This window comes from Euphorbia lathyris, chromosome 6 (genome assembly GCF_963576675.1).
Source record: "Euphorbia lathyris chromosome 6, ddEupLath1.1, whole genome shotgun sequence".
In the NCBI taxonomy this organism is placed as follows: domain Eukaryota; kingdom Viridiplantae; phylum Streptophyta; class Magnoliopsida; order Malpighiales; family Euphorbiaceae; genus Euphorbia; species Euphorbia lathyris.
In genome coordinates, this window is record NC_088915.1 from 75313083 (window position 1) to 75335920 (window position 22838).

General features: G+C 33.5%; 1 protein-coding gene across 1 annotated transcript; it reads right to left on the minus strand.

Annotated features, from left to right (window-relative positions):
* Nucleotides 1–2437: 2437 nt before the first annotated feature.
* On the minus strand, nucleotides 2438–3522 carry LOC136233186 (uncharacterized). Its single transcript, XM_066022791.1, has one exon. It carries the CDS (start codon nucleotides 3421–3423, stop codon nucleotides 2599–2601), a length of 825 nt encoding a protein of 274 aa, XP_065878863.1. The 5' UTR covers nucleotides 3424–3522; the 3' UTR covers nucleotides 2438–2598.
* Nucleotides 3523–22838: the final 19316 nt, after the last annotated feature.

Sequence of the window (22838 nt, forward strand, 5' to 3'; positions counted from 1 at the left end):
ATCTAGTGATACATTATGTAAAAGGCAAAAAAAACTCTCGAAATAACCTATTTGAGGGTTATTTGTTCCAAATAAGCAAGTTGAAGGGATTAGTTGTCATAAATCTAAATTCACGGGTTAGTTGCAATATTGAGACAACTTGAGAAGGCTGGGAAGATATTAAGCCAATTATAATTCATATATAACTCATCAACCTGTAAATATAAAAATAAATAAATATTATCCAAATATAAAAAATATACAAAAATCTATATAGATATATCACTTTAAAAATCTATATTGAGGATGCATGTAGAGACATGATATGAATGGAGATTCTTGTGAGATGGGGAAAAAGATCTTTGTCCTGTGTTTCTGATGAATGTTTTACTTCATCTAGATCCTATGAGAAAAATAAATGGAAATTTTTGTTCTCGTTAGGAAGAATCCATCGAGAACAACTAATTCCAACCCCGTTCGCAATATTACAAGTAACAATAAATAGTTGTAATAATTGAACTAATCAGACTATAGAAATACTATACTCAAGTTTTCAGTGGTTTTCACTAAATAAATTTAGTCGGTCACTTTAGATTTGAGCTTATTAGAATTTTAACATGATGATTCACTAACTCCGATTAATAAATCTAGATCTAATTTATGAGTTGAAGCCATGTGAATACTACTGCTCAATTCCTATAAAGTGTAGAAGTTGTCCTAGAACAATAATTGAATACACTAAAATGCAAATTACACTTAAAATTATTCCAAAAAGGAATTCAACTTTGTACCCAAAACAGTAAACAAACATTTTTGTTGCTTTCACAATTTAATAATTGAGAAATTTTCACCTGAGTTGAATTGAAATACATAAAGGCAAACTTCCCCTTATTATTATTATTATTATTATTATTATTATTATTATTATTATTATTATTATTATTATTATGCCTAATGCTCCCTCAGCCTCTTTAACTTGTTCAAATTGGTCATTTTACCTCCTCAACTCATCGAATGTTCTATTTACCTCATTAACTCTATAAAAGTAGTATTTCTCACCCCCTCAACTTGTCCATTTACCCCCCTAACTCATAGAATGTCCTATTACCCCCCTTAACTTCATAGAAGTGGTATTTCTCACCCTTTACAATCCGTTACCGATGTCTAAATTGATATCTTTTTTTAATGTTAAACCTATATTGGTGCTATTTTGTACGTGGAACCTAAATTGTTAATTCCCCAAAAACCATAGACCTATTTTGGTATCTTATCCTTACATATAATGTCTTTAACTTGTTTATATTAATGTTTTTGTTATTTATATCTTTTATTCATTCTTTTTCTTTTCAACTTTTTTGGCTAATTAAATTTTGATTATCTATTGTAATACAATATTATTGTAATAAACACATGAAAGATCAATATAATTATCAAATTAAAACAAAACAAAAATTTAATATTAAAAAAATATATTTTCAAACTCATTTGAATAAGTCTTATTAATTTTTCACTATAAAGGTGTCTTGGCGCAACGGTAAAACGTTGTTGTCGTGTGACCGAAGGTCACGGGTTCGAGTCCTAGGAACGGCCTCTTGTCAAAAATAATTGGCAAGGGAAGGCTTGCCCCGGACCCTCGCTTAGTAGGAATGCGTAATGCACCGGGCTGCCCTTTAAGTGGGTAAAAAATACCCACTTTTATAGACTTAATGGGATAAATACGATGATAAGGGGTGAAAAATATCACTTTTATAGAGTTAAGGGGAAAGAGCATTAGGTCTTATTATTATTATTATTATTATTATTAATGAATCAGAATAGTTTATAAATTATTTAGTTAAATTTTGGCAAAACTCGATTCAATAGAATTCGACTCGAGTTCAATATCAGCTCCAGCATTAATAAGCTTGAGGTCAACATCTTAAAGTTCATTTTGAAAGCTATGCTCGATTATTTTTTACTTATGTATATTTATTTCATTAAATTTTGATTATATATTTTTTTATCTTATAACTTTATTTAAATTTGTTCTAAATTACATCATTTAATTTTTTTTTTATAAATTCTATGTTAATTTTTTTTTATAAATTAGAATTTTAAAATCAACTATCAAAATGTTAAAAAAGTAATTTTATTGAGATTCGACCCGAGCCTATTTTTGGGTACTTGAACTCAAGCTGAGCCTATTTTTGGTTTTCCAGCTCGAATCAAGTCCGACCTTGCTGATTCTCAAGACTAACCTAACCTACTCACATATCCGGTGTTGGCGTTAACACTCCTAATTATAACCATCTTAAGTAGAAAGCAACAGTTTTTAGTGTACAAAATCTTTTGCACCATTCCTGCAAAAAAGTACCCATACATTGCATTGCATATCCAACAACTATGATTTACTTTGTCCTCATTCCACAAGTTGACCTTGACTAATACTTTCTAACAAAATTAAATAATAATAATAATATTAATAATAATAAAATTAACATTTTTAGTTTGAGTGCACCCAGTAACTACCTAAAATAGTACTACCTAATTACCAAAAATAGAAAAGAAATTAAACAAAGTTCATTATTCTCACCGGAAAATAGTAACTCCGGCGAGAAAGTTCACCGGAATATGCCATTTTCAAAGAAAAATAAAACATTCAAGGGACACAAGTGGATTTTCAAGCGACTCATTCGGTGTTGTACTTGTACCCATATTTGAAGTGCTTGGCCATTTATCCGGCACATCAGTTCTGACCCGACCCGGAGACCCGTTTCTCCTTCTTGCCGACAGGCTCCGACCTGTGGTACTACTAGATCTATTCGCCGCCGGTGATCTTGACCTTCTTCCTGAACCCTCACCCGAGTCTCTCCTATACGGGTCGGGTCTCAACACACGCCTTCCGACCGACGATGACTCCCTGCTTTGACCCGGCTTCACCGAACCACAACCTCCACGGCTGACATTGTTTCTTTTATCCGGTGACTGGTCGGTTCTCCGATTGGGTGACTTCCCGGTGACCCATTCTCTCCTACAACCAAAATCGCCCGAAAGTGAACGGTTTTTCACCGGCAATTTCGCCGGAGATCTCTTTACTCTCTGCTTCACTTCACCTTCATCGTCATTATAGCCGTAATCGAAGGTTGTAGTCGAAACTGTTTCGCTGATACTCAAGCTACATACTTCTGAATTAACCGTATCTTCATCGGGAAACGGCACCGGATCAATGTGGATATTCTTCTTCTGTTTATCTTCTTCTTCTCCGTCGTCATCGTCGTGGTGGTGGTGGTGGTGAAGTTCCGGTTTGATCAATTTGGGGGTTTCGGAGAGAACTTCTTTAACTGTTTCTTCTTCAATTGAAGGAGGAGCACTGTTTTGAGATGGAGTTGACTTGTTGATTTTGAGAGATTCAGATTCAATTTGAGAATTCCGGCCACCGTGTGTGGTGGTTAAACAACAACCCATTTGGAGGATGAAGAAAAGGAGAGAACTTTGGTGAGATTGTGGGGGAAGAAGAAGTGTGAATGAATGAAGTGTAAGAGTAGATAAAAGTCAGTAAATGCAGAGTGTAAACAATAAATGTCAGGAGGGCACTAAATTTAAAGTACTTTTTTATTTTTGGTCCAAATCTTTTTAATTTTTTCTGCTTTTTATGTAAAATTTTAGTATTTTATTGTAATTGGGTGGTTTATTTTATGTTTGTCTTGTGATCTGTGTCTAATGATTTCTTTTAATGTCAATTCAGACATGATAATGGAGCGGATTGAATAATTAAGTACCGGCGATCTTCACAAAATAGAAAATAGAATATGAAACTAGAATTTACATTAATTGAACATATTTGTATTATTTATAATAATTCTATCTTTAATTGAAATAAGAACTTGAAATAATTTCAGTTATCATTTGAAAATTTCATTCTGCACTAATATTATAGTGTAAATTATTTAAGAAAACAGTTTTTCTAAGGCCGGTTTAGTTTACATGTTGTTTGCTGTTACGGTTGTTGTTGGAAAAAGTTTTTTTTTTAAAAAAAGCAGAGATTTCATACTTTTCGCAAAAAGCTCACTTTTAGCTATAAAAGGCAAATATGTGGTGTCTAACCAAACACATGAAACTCTTAATTTTAAAGTGAAAAGACAAACAAGAGTTGAAAAGTAACAGTTTTGATCACATAGATCTTAATGACCATGTAGTGTTTGGTCATTCACCATTAGATCTAGACTTATTAGAATCCTATAGTGGAGATTTAAAACATCCTAAGACTTAGATTTAATAAGCTTAGATATAACGGTGAATGACCAAATTCATTTGGTCATTAAAGTGTATGTGAACATGGCTGGAAAAAAAGCAGATAACTAAACACTCGCTTAAAGGACACGTGATAAAATGCGGGCAATGTGAGATTCATATGATATCATCTTTAATTCATTATTGATGAGTGATAACATAGTATACATGAATGTCTGACATGTGATGTAGAATAAAAGAGAGCTTCATTAATAATATTTGAAATTAGCTCTGCTTGACAATATTAGGTTTTATTTATAACATTTAAGAGCATCTCTAAAAAACTCATTTATTAGAGCATCCCTAATTGGTGCAATCTTCTTGTTACTTTCTTCCATTTAGTAATAACCACCCATTAGAGACTTTAACTTTCTTTGGTTTGTTAATATAATTGGTAACAAACTTTTTACGAGACATTTAAAAACATAAAAGCCTCAACATATGAGGAGGTGAGATATACACACCAAATTTGTCTAGATACATATAGAGGTGAGGCACACGGAGCAAAAATGTATCACAATGAAAAAACACAAACATGTGGGTCCCTCATCATGTTTTACTATTTGTATCAAACAAATTTCATTTTCAAACTCTTTTTGTTTAATTTAATTATTTCATTTTCAACTCTTTTTGTTTAATTTAATTTTTTTATTTTATCCTCTCAAAATTACTAAGTGACAAACACTCTAATGGAATGTAATTTTAAGAGTAATCTATATCTAGGTGCCATAAAGAGTTTGTAACTAGCAGTAGACATGTTCGAACCCATGACCTCCCAAGGCATAGGTAAGCTCTCAACCACTAGGCTAAGAGCTTCACCGCAACTAATTACAGTTGATAGAAAATAACATTTTTACATATTTTAATACACCCCCTTAGTCAAAACGGGATAAAGACGAACGTTGAGACTGTTACGAAAATCATCAAAGAGTTGCAGCGGAAATCCTTTAGTAAAAATATTGGCAATTTGGTACAAGAAAAGGACATGAAGAACACGTATGTTGCATCGGACTACTTTTTCACGAACAAAGTGAATGTCTATCTCAATGTGTTTGGTTCACTGATGTTGACTTGGTTACCTAAAAGGTAAAACAACATTGGCGTTGTCACAGTAGATAAAAGTGGATGTTATAATGGGACAGTGAAGCTCCAAAAATATATTATGAATCCATCATGTTTCTACAACAACATTTGCAACACCACGGTATTCAGCTTCAACACTAGATTGAGATAGCATTTGTTGTCTTTTTGCTGACCAATACAATACATTATCACCAACGAACACACAATATCCATAAGTCGATATTCTGATGTCAGGACATTCATCCCAATCAGCATCGGTGTAAAAAATGCGCTTGCTAAGTGAGGAGGGATAAAGATGAAGCCCGAGTTCCAGAGTACCTTGGATGTATTGAACAATTCTTTTCAAAGCAATCATGTGTTGTGTTTTCGGATCATGCATAAAGAGACACATTTGCTAAACTGCATAAAAGATACCAAGTCTTGTGAGAGTCAAGTATTGAAGCGCCACTGCTAGGCTACAATATGCAGTCAGATCATGATAGGAATTACCAGATGAAATGCTTTGCTTTTCTTTTGAGTCCGTTGGTGTAGAAGATGGTTTATATGATGTTATGTCGGCCCGCTCTATAATTTATTCGACATATTTCTTTTGAGACATAAAAAGACCTTCAAAATATCATGTGACTGTAATTCCCAAAAAAATAGCTGAGAGGACCTAAATCTTTCATTGCAAATTCAGAAGCCGACTTTAGACATGATATAATCTTTGAGAATATCTGAAGAAGAAGAAGCTAGAATAATGCCATCAACATAAAAGAGAATATAAGCAATATCCTTGCCACATTGATAAATAAATAATAAGTGATCAGAAATAATGTGAGAGAAACCCAAAGTAGCAAACTATTGGTACCATGCACGTGGAGCTTGCTTAAGCCCATACAGAGATTTTTCGAGTAAGCACACATGGTCGGGATGAAACGGAATACGAAAGCCAAGAGGTTGGAAAATATACACAATTTCATCAAGATCGCCATGTAGGAAGGTATTTTTTACGTCAAGTTGATGAAGACTCCATGATATGGACAATATTATGCTCAAAACTGCTTATATTATAACCGGTTTAACAACAGGGTAAAAAGTTTCACCACAATCCACACTTGACAGTTGAGTAGCACAATTATCCACCATGTGTGCTTTATATCATTCAAAAGGCCCATCTGATTTATCTTATGCCTGAAAATCCACAAACTTCGAATGATATTAGCATTAGATGGACAATACACCAAGTCCAGAGCATAATATTCATCTTGCATGGCGATTTTCCAAGGGGAAAGTACGAAAATAAACCCGGTGGTTTGGGTCATTTTCAAACATAAACTATCACTACAAGAAAAACGCGTTCTACCAGCGGAATATTCCGTCGGTGATCCGCCAAATTCCGTCGGAAATCAACGTTACCGACGGATTAGCAGCGGATTGTATTCCGCTGGTAAAAGGCTCGCTGGTATCACATACCGACCACAAATCTCTTTCCGTCGGAGATCTATGCCGACCAAAATTGGGTCGGTAGATTTCCGCTGATAAATTTCAAACACCGACCAACTATTACCGACCCCAATTTGGCCGGTGAATTTTCCGACGGATATTTCCGACCAAGTTCCGTCGGTGATTAATATTGAAAATTGAAAAAAAAAATGCTTTTTAATTAGTCAATTTATTTGGATTGAAGGGAACTCGTATATGATATATGTACAAATCTGAGTCTTATAATTCATACGATTACAACTCATGATTTTTATTGCCTTCAGCACATAATTCCTGCCATAAATTGACTGCACCTAATCTGCTCTAGACTTACACCTAATCTTATGAGTGGACCAAAATGACCAGTATCCTATTCTATAGTTTCCAAACTTACAAACAAGAGAACTTCAATATAATTTTGTTTCCAATGCCCAATGAATAAAGAATAATCTACAGATCTTGCTAGCCATGTGCCTACAACATGTACAATTATTCCAGACAGAACAATGCAACTATTAATCAACCTAATAGAAATGCTATATGCCCCAGGGAAAAACAGAACCACCAGCAAACGCATAACCATGTGCCTACAACATAATGGAAATGCTATATGCCCCATGGAAAAACAGAACCAAAAGCAAATGCATAACCATTTAGATACAATTTTCTTTTCCAACCATACAGTTAGATACACACAATTTATGCATTTCATTGTAGATTAGATACATTGTACTTATTAAAAAAGAGCACGGTGAAGATATATATTGAATTATATATGAAAAGTATATAACAATACTATATGGAAAATGGCAAAAAGGAGGTATTAAAGCATATGAATAAAAAAAAAATAGTAAGCTCATGGGTCCATTCGAATGAAAATGTTTTCTCTGTTTGACTTTTTTATAACTTGAAATATTTCATTTCTCATCTTTAGTGTTTCATAACAAAAATAAAGGATAATTTACTAAAATAGGTCTATGGTTTTTAGAGAAGTATCAATTTAAGCTCAACGTACAAAATAGCACCAATATAGGCTTAACGTTTAAAAAATGGTACCAATTTAGATCTTGATAATGGAACGAGACACGTCTTTGATATTACTCTATTAAGTTCTGTTAATTCTACGTGGTGGGAGAAATCAAAACTTAAAGGAGTAATAAGAAAGACGTAACTAATCCATTATTGAGGCCTAAATTGATACTTTTTTAAAAGTTACGCCTCTATTGGTGCTATTTTATAAGTGGAGTCTAAATTAATATTTCCTAAAAACCATAGGTCTATTTTGGTACCTCATGCCTAATAATAATAACTAAATGGTGTGTGAATGGATAATGTGTCCCTACAAAGTCAATTTTGTAGTAGATTTAATTAAAGGACAAACAAGCATCTGAATGCATAAACTTCCTTCTCATAAAAAGATGTTCAAGAGAAGATATTAAAAAAAATGATTTTATAGTCCATGAAGTCATAACTGAAAAATGCCACCCAAAAAAATGTATAAGCAAAAGAGAATTGTATAGCCACAAGGGGTGAAGTCAGTTCATGCATCATTGTACAAACCTTGAACTCCTGATTACCCAAGAGGGAAGAATATCAGTCGGCAATATGAGCCATATGAGATGGCAAATAAACCAAAGGAAATGCTCGCTCCTAGCTCCCTTCTTGCATATTTGAAAACTTTTAGAGCTTCCATAAAAACATCACTCCCATCATGCAGCGCAAGGACAATTGAGCCGATCAAAAAAATTCTGAAATAAACATTTAATAAGTTCTCTCAAAAAACAAAACATAATGTACTTACAAATCTGAAGCAAATTAAGATAAGCATGCATTTCATGTCATCATCTAGGCAGCTAATATGTGGAGATTCATTTCCTCTGTTCCATAGGAATAAAATTTTTTAAAGAGGTAACACTAAACATAAATAAATACCAAGAATAGTTTGAGTGAAGCAGAAGTGCTTTATACATTTAACAAGCAACTGGATGAGAATTTGACAGTAGGTAATGATTAGTCTTTAAGTAAATACCTAGTAATGTAAGAGTAACCAATCAGTAACTGTGACGTAGAACCCACATTGGCACATGTAGAAAAGCTTCAGGGGAAGCCTGGCACGAAAAATGATCCAGGTTAGCAAATTCTAACCGTTGATGCACTCTCCTTATAAAATAATTCCGGCTGACATAAGAACTGCTAATATAATTTCAAGTATTAAAAGAGCATCCTAGATAGCTCAGAGAAGGCAATGAATGTCTGTCATTCCAACTTTCAACTGCTAAAGCAATACATAGCTATACCAATAGTTAAAAACATAAACATATGAATACTCACATTAACTCTTGATCTGGCTAGCCTTTGAAGTATGCTCTTGTATTTCTAAACCATGATTCGTTGTAGATAATGTTTAGAATACATGTTTCAACAGTAGCATAGTATGTTAGCTTCCATAAAGACTGAGCATTTTACAATTGTAGCCCGTGTTCGATCCGCAATGGGGCTGATTTCTTCCTCAACAACCAAACAGCCACACTCTAAAAGAACACAAGAACTCATAAGAAATATAGTATTGACATGCAACAAGAACTTGTTCATCTATTCAAAAGGAAATATATTCTAGAATGCATGGTCCTCCAAATTCTAATATCTAGTAAAAAAGAAAACAAAGTGCCCATTAATTTGAGAGAATTCAGAGTCACAAGTCTATGGAATAAATAAAAAAGCATGCATATGCTACATTATCATTAAGTGAAAGAAAATAGGTTCATGTATAAGAAATTACTTTTGATTTCTATCTTGGCTCATTCGGTACATAATTTGGAGAATAACCGGTTACTCCTCCTATTAGCATTTGGCAGCTTATGTTCTTCAAATTCATCTATTCTCTTTTCACTGTCAGGAAACACAAAATGGCTTCAGAATTGCCTATCAACATCATATATCACAAGAACAAAAACAGGGCAAATTGTCAAAAAATTTAAAATAGAGTTAGATTTCCTAAGAATCAAAAACTCTGTTCAATTTATAAACCTTAGTAGACCTTTCCATTCAAGACAACCCAACCTAAATGGGTGAAATTGGTACCAAATTACCCACAGTTAAATATATCCTTGCAATCCACATATGACCTCATTTCCTTAGTTTTTTTATACAATTTTCTCCATCTAAAAGTTGTTGTCAAAATTTTCAAGAAAGGAAGTTATGTCCCTATTTCAATGACTCTAAGGGAGCTATTGTCACGTAGGTATCCTGAAATACCAGGAAACAAAGAAACAATTCTGCAAAATATCATAAACAAAGAAACAATTCTGCAAAATATCATAAACAAAGAAACAATTCTGCAAAATATCAATTAGTCCCAAGTATATCTGAAATAAAAATAGACTATAACAGCAAAAACGAAAGAAATACCAGTACTCACACTCACCCTTATCCCTAGCATTCCTCAATTTAACCAATCAAATTAAAGAAATATCAGTACTCACACTCTTTACCATAACACAAAACTCTAGTACACATAAAATCGATTCAAATTCAAATTAAAGAAGTGATAACTTACCTAAATGAACATTCAAAATTAATACCTTTACCAGAAGTGTAATCAACCTTCAAATGTTTCACCTGAAGTGTAATGATAAGTTTCATAACCATGGGGCAATATTGAACCATGGTTTGATGGAGATACTATCGATCTAAGCATTAAAGCCAATCGGAAAAGATAGTTTACCAAGAGTTTATCATTTAGCGGACTAAAAACTAAAATTGGATTAAGGGTGAACTTAGCCCCTTTATCATCATATATATTTAATACATCATTTAAATAAAATTCAAGTTCAATTTGGTTTAGAACTAGTCCTTGTAAATCATGTATTTGAAATCTTCAAATAACACACTGATTTGCATATAAAAAGCAGTTTGACTTGAGCTGCAGATGATAAATACATGATCAGATAATCTAATCCACAAAGGAAGAGTAAACATCTAAAATTTCCGCTATGTTCCGGGAAATTAAGAGGAATTTAATGTTATTGCTCAAAATTGCTGGAAAGAGAAGAATGAAAAAAAAAGGACCTGAAATATGCAGAATTCATTAAGAATAAAGAGTAATTACCATCAAGTGTAAACACAGCTTTAAGAATCTTCTTCTTGCATTTTTAGCATGAAATATCAACTTTAGCACAGTCCTTTATACCATATTATGGAATTAACTTAGCATGTAAATAAATAAGTTAGGTTTCCTTTGAGTTTTACAATGCTTATGTTGCAATGTTATTTTGGTTTCATGTTGCATGTTTGACTGCCTATTAGGAATTACCAATCCTTGGTATGTTAATGTTCTCGGTTCAATGTTAATGTTATGGGTGGCCTAAATTTTCTCTTTTCCTCCTTTTATCAATGGCTACTCATCATCAATATCTTATTCTTAGGAGGACAAATGAAAATTCACAACCTATCAACTATCTAAAACAAACAAATTAAACTTTGTTGAATGCTTATAAAAACAAAATAGCTACGGCAAAATCTTAAAGTTGTTTTTGGAATTTAGCATAAAAGACATTAATAAGGAATTCAACTCTAAATTGCTAATCTTTTTCCACTTAGCATACAGCAAAATATTATGATTGGAATTGCAAATAATTCCAATTAAGCTTGATTTATAATGATTAGTCTAATGGACAACTTGGTTCTACTGGTTCCAATAAAACATGAAATTAATCTGAATAAAGACAATATTCATTACCTAAATGATTGTTTGTAGATGCAAATTCATGAATGTTATATAGCAGTCCAGTAGTCCTTTAGACATGGAAGTTAACATGATTATGGGTACAGATAAACACAAAACTCCATTTAGAAAGACAAGTAAAGAAAATCTAAATGGTAAAAATAAAGATTGATTCAAATTCACAGTTAGGTAGCAAAAAATTCAAAGTAATGACTTACCTATATGAAGTACAATGCGATAATGTTCTTATGAAAAACAGAGAGATCCAAATGCAATAATGAAGAAGAGAGAGCTCCAAAATTCCACTGATTCCATTACGGCACTGGTTCTGGTTCTGGTTCCATCGATTAGGGCATTGGTTCTTCTTTCATTACTTTCACTCAATAGAGATGAAGAAAGAGTTGAGGGGTGCTGTACCTTTTGAGAGAGAAGGGGGATTAAGCTAGCATATGCTGAGGGAGAAAAGGGGAGAAATGGGGATTAGGTCGTATATGTTGAGGGAGAAAGGGGTTTAGGTCGGTGCACAAAGAAAAATAAGAATATATAGGGGAAATAAAAAATTTTTCCAATTCCCGCTAATCCAAAATTATTTTATTTTTTGTATTATTTTTTATTTTTTAATAATTACCAGCGGAATTCCGTCGGTGAAAGCTAAATTCCGTCGGTGCCCTCTCCAGCCGAAATAAATACCGACGTTACGGCTGGAAAGATGAAAATTCTAGGGCGGATTTATTATTCCGCTGCTGTTCCGTCGGTGATCAGTAGCGGATATGATTCCGCTGTTAATCCGCCGGTGAATTGTAGCGGATTTAGTTCCGCTGGAGAATTCCGTCGATAATTTGCGATTTTCTTGTAGTGTATATGGTTTAAAAGTTGGCAAACATGTACCTTGAGATTCAATCTGTTAGCAAACACAATCCAAATTTACTAACAATGTTAAAAAAAATCAAAAAGAAAAAGAGTGAATTTTGTCTTTATATTTATTTATTTTTATAAATTAACCTCTTTATTATCTAATTATCACAAACAAACCCCAAAACAAAAATAAAAATTCAAATTCACCATCTCTTTTCTCTCTTCTCTCTTCCTCTTCAATCTCTCTCTCCTTCCATTCTTCTCAAAGTAATCACTCCTAACAACTTGAATCCATGTCGAATTTTCATACATTCTATTTGCAAAAAAATATATTTGTCATAAAACTTTTAACTTTTTTTAACACCGTTAGTCAATTTGGATTATGTTTGCTAACGGAATCAACATAAAGATACATGTTTGTTAACTTTTAAACCACATAGTTTATGTTTGAAAATTGTACAAACCACAAGGTTTATTTTTGTACTTTTCCCATTTCCAATTATGGTCATTTAATGCATTAATGGGACTAATAGGGATAGGAGAAACGAGAGTTTGATCGGAAGAATGAAGGTTAAGAATTTGATGTGGTTTGAAAATGCCATGTTGTGCTCGGGTTGTCATTTTTGGAGAAAGAGTAGGATTATGGGGTTGTGTTGTGTGAGACTTGGTTGTGTTGGAGAACAATGAGGAGTAGTGGGGCTGGGTATTGTCCTAGGTGTATTTGGTCGAGTGTTGGGTTTGCTATAGTACTTTTAAATTCGGTCGAGTGTTGGGATTAGGAGAGTGGGTCGCGTTTTAGGTTGGTTGGGTGTGAAGGGATGTCGTCAGGCTAATATGTTGTGGGCTGGGTGTGTTCGATGATGTAGAGAAATTGTGACACAGATAAGTTTATAGTGGTTCAGAAAAACTTGGCCTAGTCCACTCCTCAAGACAAAGTATTAAGATTTGTATTATAATCCTTTTGTAAGTATGAATCAAACCTCCCTTAAGCTTATGAGTGCTTAAGAAACCTGAGTTAAGCTTGTGGGTCTTTAACAAACCTGAGTTAAGCTTACGGGTGCTTAGGGAACCTGATAGTACTTTTACAAGTTCTAGTATCAAACTTATCAAGACTTTCGGGCGCTTGACATACCGTTATAATTCTTTTCTTTGAAAGGAATCACACCACTGGTCACTTTTATAGCTTTTAAGTGATTAAAATAGCCTAAACACAACCTAATTGTTTACAATCTTAAGTGAGAAACTTTTACAAAATGATTGAATTGGTTTTGAATTATAAGAAAATATAAACGCTAAATCTTTTAATTTCAATGAAGAATGTTGGAAAGACTTTGTAAGAATCTTGATGTAGCAAATATGTGACAAGTCTCCCAAATTGTAAAGTGAGGGGTTGATCTCTTTTTATAGTTAAAGAAAATATGTTCGTTATAATATGACCATTGTAAAGTGTCTGTTATTTTATCTTCGAGTGAAGAGAACCCATTTTTAATAGATACTTTGGATAAGCATCTTGTTTATAAGGATCTTGTTTAGGACTCTTACAATAAAGCTCTTTTGAGTAATTATGTCTTATTTGTATGTTATTCAGAGGTTTTATGATAAAAGACTTATATTTAGTTAATAGTTAAATTGTTTGGAAATAGTGTTATCATCAAAATGTTTCACAAGTTAACAAAGTCCTTCGTACTTAATAATATGGATCGAACGACATATCAGAAATTTAGGAAAGAAGTGGCTTTGACAAGTCCACCTCAATACAAATCTGAGAAATTGTCCCTTACTACTCGAATAATTGCTTTCTCTGCATGGTGAACTTTCCCAACCCTGCATCCCAACTTGTCGATGAAACTTTCATTGTAGTATTCGAGATAATTGTTGGTAACCCATATAACCTTCCCAAACTTTCATTATAGGTAACCCACATAACCTTGCCCACATCAAAATTTTCTTAACTTCATCATCTTATAGATTAAAATATGGAACCCACGATTTAATAGCCAGATAATGGTTCGAGATAATATAAGGGTCATCATTAACTATAGACTCATAACCATCATGGTTAGAGAATTTAACTATATAATAGTCATTATCGATATCAATTATGATGATCTCCCCCCTCTTAGCCCATTGCGAAATGATCCTTTATGCCAAATAACAAAAACCATTTCGTTTGCCTAGAACCATGCCAATGAGGGTAATATCCACTGACCTGACATGCTCCATTTTTCCCATTCTTAAAGGCGAATTGTAAGCCCTTTAGGGTCGTCATTTTTCTCTTCTCCAATCTGAGTTCGTTTGCGATACATGGTCCAAAGAATCATTCTCTTCTCGTCCTAAGATCGTAATTTTTATGAGATTTTCCTACACATGGGTGATTCTAGTAGGGAGTTAGGTTTGACAGACTCTCCTCCGAGAGTCAATCCACTCCTTTTGATTTCTTACAACTCCGATTGGCCATTTGAGAAAACGTCTCGACATTAGGGATACTACCGCTCTCTCCTTTTAGTTGACTTATAATTATCATGAAGGGTTTACTGCTACTGTGGCGCGTTGACCGGTCATTTTTATATGTTGTACACCAAAGTGGGAGGTCACCGATAAGTTCGTACATATTAGTGAGACAAATTGAAGGTTGTGTTGAAACACAATTTCCACACTAATTTTGATTATAACAAAAATATTAGATTAAATTAATATCTCCATAATGAATAACACATTAAAATTAAAATGTTGATTTATTTATACTAATGTGTTTGTTGAGGTGTTTGATTAATATAAGCAATAGTTCAAAGAAAGTAAATTGGGCCTTAAGTCTTACATCCAAACGCATTGTTAAGAAGGCTTGTGAATCAAAACACTAAGCCCAACTCATAAAAGGATCCAGAAGCCTTCCAGTTATCTCAAAGATAAAGGCATTCCGGAAGACAAGAATCAAGCCACATTGGACAAGATCAACAGACGATGTACAGAGACAGAGTTGACCTGCACACAACTTTCATTGCCCATACCAGATAAGGAAAGTTTCAGAACCACAGACGACTTGTCTCTTGGTCAACCTGAAAACTTTGCCTGATTTGGTTAGACCAAGAAGACTGACTCCGACCAACTCTGCACAACAGCGCAACAGACAAACCAACGGATAAAAAATAGAAGATGATTGGCTATTGGCATTGGCCTATGGAAAGTGAAAATGATAGCTGAACGTTTCCCTCTCAACGGTTATTTCGAATTTCGAAATGATCTCTGCCTCAAGTGTCAACTATAAAAGGCCTCTCATTTGCAACCTTGGAGCACACCAGAGAAAACGATCTTCAACGCAAAAAAGCTCTGAGTGATTATCTTTTAAAGTTCCAAAGCAAAGCAAAAAGCAAGAACTGCTTTACACACGTTCATATCTCTTCTTTCAGTTCATTCAAAGTGTTCTTAGATTAGAACAAAACTATCAATTCTTTAGAATAGTTCGGAAGCTCTGTTTGTTCGATATTTAGCAAACTAAGGTAGATAGTTCAGAGTGTAGAATTATAGAAGAAGGTACTCTATAATTGGCTTAACAACTATTGTAAGGGTTTGTGCTCTACCAAAAAGAGCTTAGTAGTGGATTAAAGCTCGGAAGACGAATTTCAGGGGCTGGATGTAGACAGGAGGCCGAACTAGGATAAATTTTATGCGTATCATTTTCTAACTCTTACTCTGTATATTTGCTTGCTTATTATTTCGGAACTATTAAACGAACCAGAGTAATATCTTAAACGTGCAAAGTTCGGAAGCCCTCTAAGTATTGCCTTTCGAACCAAGGATAGAAGCAATCTTAGTTAATAATTAACTAACGTTGCCTCTGAACCTCAATCTTTGCACTCTGAGATGTACTGTGAGAAACATTTTAAGCCTTAAAAAGTTTTAAATCCTTATTAGTTTCATTAATCCCCCTCTGAAATTAATTCTCATATATCTAAGGGACCAACAGGTTATACATCAAAATGTAAAATAGAACAAATATTGTACACCATTGATGAAATTCACCCCACATATACAACACAAGTCAGTTCAAAAATCATCAATGTAGCCATTAAACACTAAACCCTATGTCTACCCAAATATATTACAATAAGTCCTTGCATTTTCCCTAGAAACCTATAAAAAAATATGAAGAAGGAAGAAAACGCAGAAGAAGGGACAATACTTTGATTTCGAGCTATCCTATTTATTCTTCTTGGCCGATTATCCATCGTTCGCCGGTCGTTTTTTGTATCGCAAAGGAGAAGCTGTTCGCAAGAGAGAAGAGAATGAGAAGGGATAGGGAGCACACAATGTGTTATGGTAGATTAAGAGTCTTGTTTGATAGCATATCTATAAATGAGTCTAAATATGTCAACGAGCCTCTGATTGGACCGGTTTTGTAAATTTCTCTAAAATGATTCTAGTAAAAGATACCAAATTGGTTTTTTTTTCTTTAATCCGACAATAGACGTCTAATCAAGGCCATGTGTGGTGAGGGAGATAATGATCCAACGGTGAGGATAGTTAAGCATTATGGGTCCCTCAAGTCTCATGTGATTCCTAAGATGGACAAAAAAACAGTGTCCAACCATAACATAAGAAGTGAAAAATGAAATTTAAAATTTTCCCTCAATCTGACATTCTTCAAAAGCAGACGCTAAGGCACTAAAGAAAGGTTATGTGAAAGTGTGTGGAATTTTTTTAGTCTAACATTTTGTTAGTATGGAATTTTGCATCCATCTAATGGTTATGTTTTTTGGTTTCATTAAGTTTTATTTTTCATTTTTTAACGATTTTTTAAAAAATAAAAATAAAAAAGCGGAGGTCATCCCGGTTCCTAGAGGTGGCAAAATGATACATGACCCGATTACACGACACGAACACGACACGGATTTTTAGTGTTAGTGTTGAGCTTAATAGGTAATGGGTTATTTTTGGGTTGACACGAAACTGACACGCTAATTTTTGGGTTGGGTTAGTGTTGATATGTGAACCCGAAAACGACACGAAATGACACGGATATTGAAAATTATTATTATTATATTCTCTCGTGTTTTTTTATGTCACTTTATTAATAAAGATAATAAAATTATAATTATTAATTGCAAATATTGATTTGAATTTCCTAAATTGTTGTAAACACATTACATGACCATCTAACATGATATTATCGAACTTTTCGATAATTATTGTTAACATACTAATCTAAAAATGATATAAAATGTTTAAAAATAGTACCATATCTTCTTATATTTTTAAGAGTTATTATTAATATATATGCATAACAAAATTACCTGAAAACACGACACGAAATCGACACTAACCCGAACAGGTTAATACGACTTTGATACGAAAGTTTTTGGGTTGGGTTTGGGTTTACTCTTTTTGACACGACACGAACACGACTCGAACACGATAATTGCCAGGTCTACCGGTTCCCCATTGGACCATCGGGCCCTGAATCGATCCTGGTTCAAGTCGGGTCATTGAGGATTTATAAACTCATAAAGACCTAGATTGAAGACATAGTCGGTTCCCGATTCGATCGGGCCGAATCTGACAACATTGCTTATGGGTTGAGCCTTCATAACTAAAATGAGTGGAGAATAGATAATAGATTTTTTGAGTATTAATATGTGATTAGAAATATGGGCCAAGTCCAGGACCAAAAGGCCCAACCAACCAGCCCCGGAAACGACAGGTCCATCAGACCTCCAACAGTCCCTATATAACCCCCCAAGAGGTCCTATAACGGTACATTGGCTCTCTCTCTCTCTCCACTTGCACTATTAGCACCTCGACTGTACTCTCACTAAGGTGCTGTTTGATAAAACTGAAAATTAAGTGCTGAAAAAATAAGTACTGAATTTTAAGTGCTGAATACTTTAAGTTCTGAAAATATTGAATGATTTAATTTTTTTAAAAATATTAGTTAATAATGCTTAACTTAAAATGATAAGTTAAATATTTTAACTTATCAAAATAAATGGTTTTTAACTTAATTAACTAATTTAAGTGGTGGAAAAACAACCGTTATCAAACGCACTTAAATTAAATAAGTGCTTAACATTTTAATTTAAGCAATTAAGTGGTTTATCAAACAAGGCCTAACTTTTCTCAGGAACTGTTCCCAGCGCAGGGACGTCGAATACAAAAAGGACACCTCGGAAATACTCAACCGTTACTGTTCAATCCGATCCCTAATTAATATGTATAAATTAAAAATTTTTGGTGTATATGTATTATCGAAATTTTATTATAAATATGTTGATTAGATAAGAAAATCAAAAAAATAATTTTTTTTACTTAATTAAGGATAATTTATTTTTTACTTAATTAATGATAATTTATTTTTTTTACTAAAGGATAATTTATACTTTTACATAAGAAAAGATTTTAAAATTTTTAAAATATGTATAGATAAACTGATTTGTATAAAAATACAGAATTATTAAATTATTTACTTCTTTTTCTTTATCTAATGAAACAATATATGTTTTATTATGTAGTAAGAGCATATAGTTTCTGAAATAAATATTGCATGTGCATTATATAGTAGGAGCATATAGGACCATCCCTAATAATTAGAGAGAGAGCATAATATTAGAAAGGACCACATCAAAACAAAAGGAATACAATGTTGGATTAGCAAATTAGATTTTTACACATGAGAGAATATCATTAAATATATTATAGAATTTTGCAATTTTCTTTTTAAATTATTAATTAGATCCAAAATATAAATTGTGTAAATTATTTGGAAAAGTAAAAAGTGTGACACACTTATTAATTTCTTAGTTTAAAGTAATATTAGCTTTCTCACCTATTCAAAATATTAATTTTGAATATTAATTTTTAGCTCCTCGTAATATTTATTCTCTAAATCTATCTAAAATGATTTGGTAACAGTTTTGTTTAATTTTAATAGATCAGATAGGTTAAAGATTTAATATAACTGTTAATTTATTATTTACATTGGTTAAAATTTCACTGATTTTTAATAGATCAATGAGCAAATGTTATAAAAAAAATAGTTTAGGGTAAAGACTAGTATTTTGGGTAAATTTATAGATAAATGTTATTAAATAATAAATGATAGATGAAATGTAAAAATCAACATTTTTAAATATGTAAAGTGACTAAAGCGTTTTTTTTTTTTTACTGAAATTAAATAAACTGAACTGAATACTACTGAACTGAACGGAACTGAAATTACTGATATTGAAACTGTTGGGGGCTAATTTAATTTTTGTATTTTTAGCATAGGTTATAATTTTACTCTATAGTTTTTTTAAATTCATTTTGCAAGAAAATAAAAATGTAATAAAAATAGAAAATAATATCAAAAGATGATTATAAAAAAGAAAAGAAAAAGAAATAATAAAAATCAGGGGTAAATTTGCAACATTTTTTCAGTAACATGTCCAGCAACTTCGACGATGAAAACGGACCCCGAAACAGCAAGATATCAGACAGCTATTATTTTTTTCAGAAAGCTCGGGATGTTAGCTTTCCGGAATGTAAAAAACGGAGCTAAAACGAAGCCGGTAGAATTTTTCAAAGAGAAGTAGTGTAGAAAAAACGGGTTTGAACTTGTCTTTACATTCCAGGACATATTCAACGGCATTACCTCCATATTTCCAACTCCCACTCACCCATTTTCTTTCTTTAACTCATGGGAAGGTAGTGGGATCATGTTTGAGAAAAATAAGGGCCACTAACATGGGATTTGTTGCTCAAAATCCTATAAATAGAGCTCAAATCTTTTATTCCAATGCCCACTCAAAATCAATCAAACACAACAAACCAATTTGTCTATCAAATTCCTTGCCAAAATCGGCCATTATCAATCCTTATGTTCTTAGAAATCATCCTTTAGCATCTAATTAGTCTAAACAAAGTCTCAATTTCTAGAATTAGTTCTTCAATCTCCAGTTCTTCAGAAAAGTTTCCGATTTTCACAAACTTCAAATCCGAAATTCTCTTAGTTTAATCAATCAATTCCCAAATCGTTTTTTGCAATCTCTTAGTTAAGCCAGTAAGATCATTACCCAATCCTCGATTCAAGCTCTCTTAGTCTAAATCAAATTTCACCATTGTTATATCCTTCAAAGCTTCAACCATTTTTCGTGAAACCGAGATCACCGAAACCCCATTTTCGAGTCATTCTTAGTTTACACACCTATTCTAAATCATGTTCAGAAACTTTTTATTGATCTCAATCAATTAAAAAGACCCGGAAACAAGCTTTTGAGTTTTTCATCATTGAAGAATTCATCAAACAACTTTTCTGGTGAGCCGTTTTCCAAATTTTATTTCGAGTTCGTTAGCCGATCATTTTATCCCAAATTAATTTTAATCTCCTTATTGACATCAATTCTCGAATTCTCAATTTTTATTTCATAAAAAACGACCTCCTACAGCCTTCAAAATTTCCCTTAAAGTACCCTCCACGAAACAGAATCAAGCTTTTGGTTTTTTCAACCATCAAACAATTATTCTGCCACACTCATTTTCATAATTTATTCCGACTCCGTTACTCATTATTTTTCTGAAATTCCAGTTTTAAACCCTTCCTTTGCACACTAACTTTAAATACTGGCATTCATTTCGCTCAAATCCGACCTCTACAGCCCCCAAAATTTAGCTCGGAAGTCCCACGAAAGCATCAGTTTTGTCCCATTTTGTTGCTGTTTTGGTGGTAAATTGCTGTTCCAATCCCTGAACTCTCTGAATTGCTCCGAATTCGTCCAGAATTACCCGGACAGCACAACAACCTCTGAAACGATTTTCCGGAGTTCCAGTCCTCAATTTCACGCATTCCAACGACATCAAAGAGATCGGTTTAATTTTATTTCATCCCGTACATATTTATTTTTTGTGACTTATTTACATTTCTAGCTTTAAAGTTATTATTTCTTTTAAGTTGTAATTTTCATGCTTTATTATTATTTGCAATACAAAAAAAACATTGAAAAATATTTACAAAATCAATAAAAATATAAAAGAAAATTAAAAAAATATATATTTTTGTGTCGTTTTATTACTTTATTTTTGGTACTTATATTTAAAAATTGTTTTTCCGACCGACCTGTCAAGTAATGTCGGGGTCCAAGACCGTTGTTTTTATTTTCAGTCCTTATAACAGTCGTCAATCGCTTTTTGTTTAGAATTCAAGTAATTTAGGCGCATTTTATTTATTTACTTCATTTAATTACCATTTTACCCTTTGAAAACTAGCTTCTCTGGCACGCCCGCATTATTTTTACCATTTTTAATCTCCGCAAACGCGTATCAAGGTTGAAAATTGGGATATTTCGAAAATATCGCCAACAGAAACTAACTTAACAAAGAACATGATCTAAAAGTACTTTAAACCAAATGAAATGATCAATAAAAACAAGGCCTTCATAATGTTTTTTCCCGTTAAATTAGGAGCATAACTGAGAAATTTTATGGCACACTTCGAAATACACCCGACTAAAGACAATCGTTTTATATATTTTTTTTTGGTAGAAAAGGAAAGGAAAGCAAAGCAAAACAAGCAACTACACCGGGATTAGCCTAGGAAAGCTAACCCCAATCCTATCCTCTAAAAGAAGAGGAGAAAGAGCGATAGGGGGAACGGTAAGGGTAGAAACACCTAACACCCCCTCATGGCCTGCCGCCGCCAAGTGATCTGCAACACGGTTCTGCTCCCGGAAAATGTGGCTGAACTCAAGGATATCAAATGAGGGGCTAAGCCTCTTAATAGCTTTAATAAGGTTGCGGCTATGAAGACCCATGGCATGACTACCCAAAATCATATTGATGGCCTCCAAGTTATCTGACTCCACAGAAAGCCTCTTAACACCCAGCCTAATCGCCAGCTGGATCCCAGAGAGAATGCCCTAGAGCTCCGCAGAGAAGGAAGAACCCAAACCCAAATTCTGGGTAAACCCAGAAAGCCAGGCGCCTCCCGCATCCCTAAGAACACCTCCGGCAGCAATCTTACCATTACTAAGGTAGGAACCATCAGTATTCAGCTTCACAATCCCCTCTCTCGGCCTGCTCCAGCTCACGAGGTGGACATCACTACTCGGGGAAGATCTGGCAAGGGACTCACCTTTGAAACTATCAATAATAGAGGAGAGTTTCTTCAAGAAGAACTCAGCTAAGTTAGGCAAAAGCACAGCTTTATTATCAAAAATCTCATCGTTCCTCCATTTCCACACTTGATGACAGATAATGGCAAAGAAAATGTCCCCATGCTCCATATAAGACAATAACTTTCTCCTAATACCATCTGAGAACCAGTCGTTCACAGAATGGGACATGAAGGAAGAGAAAGTATGATGAGGGAGAATTTTCTTCCAAACCTCTTCACTCTTAGGGCAATCCCTAAGAGCGTGGCACAACGATTCAACATGGCCTCTACATCTACCGCAAGCTCCAGAGGTCGCCAAATGCCTTCTGTATCTATCTGAGT

Coding starts and splice junctions, on each gene's coding strand:
- LOC136233186 (XM_066022791.1), bottom strand. CDS start 3,423: ATGGGTTGTTGTTTAACCACCACACACGGTGGCCGGAATTCTCAAATT.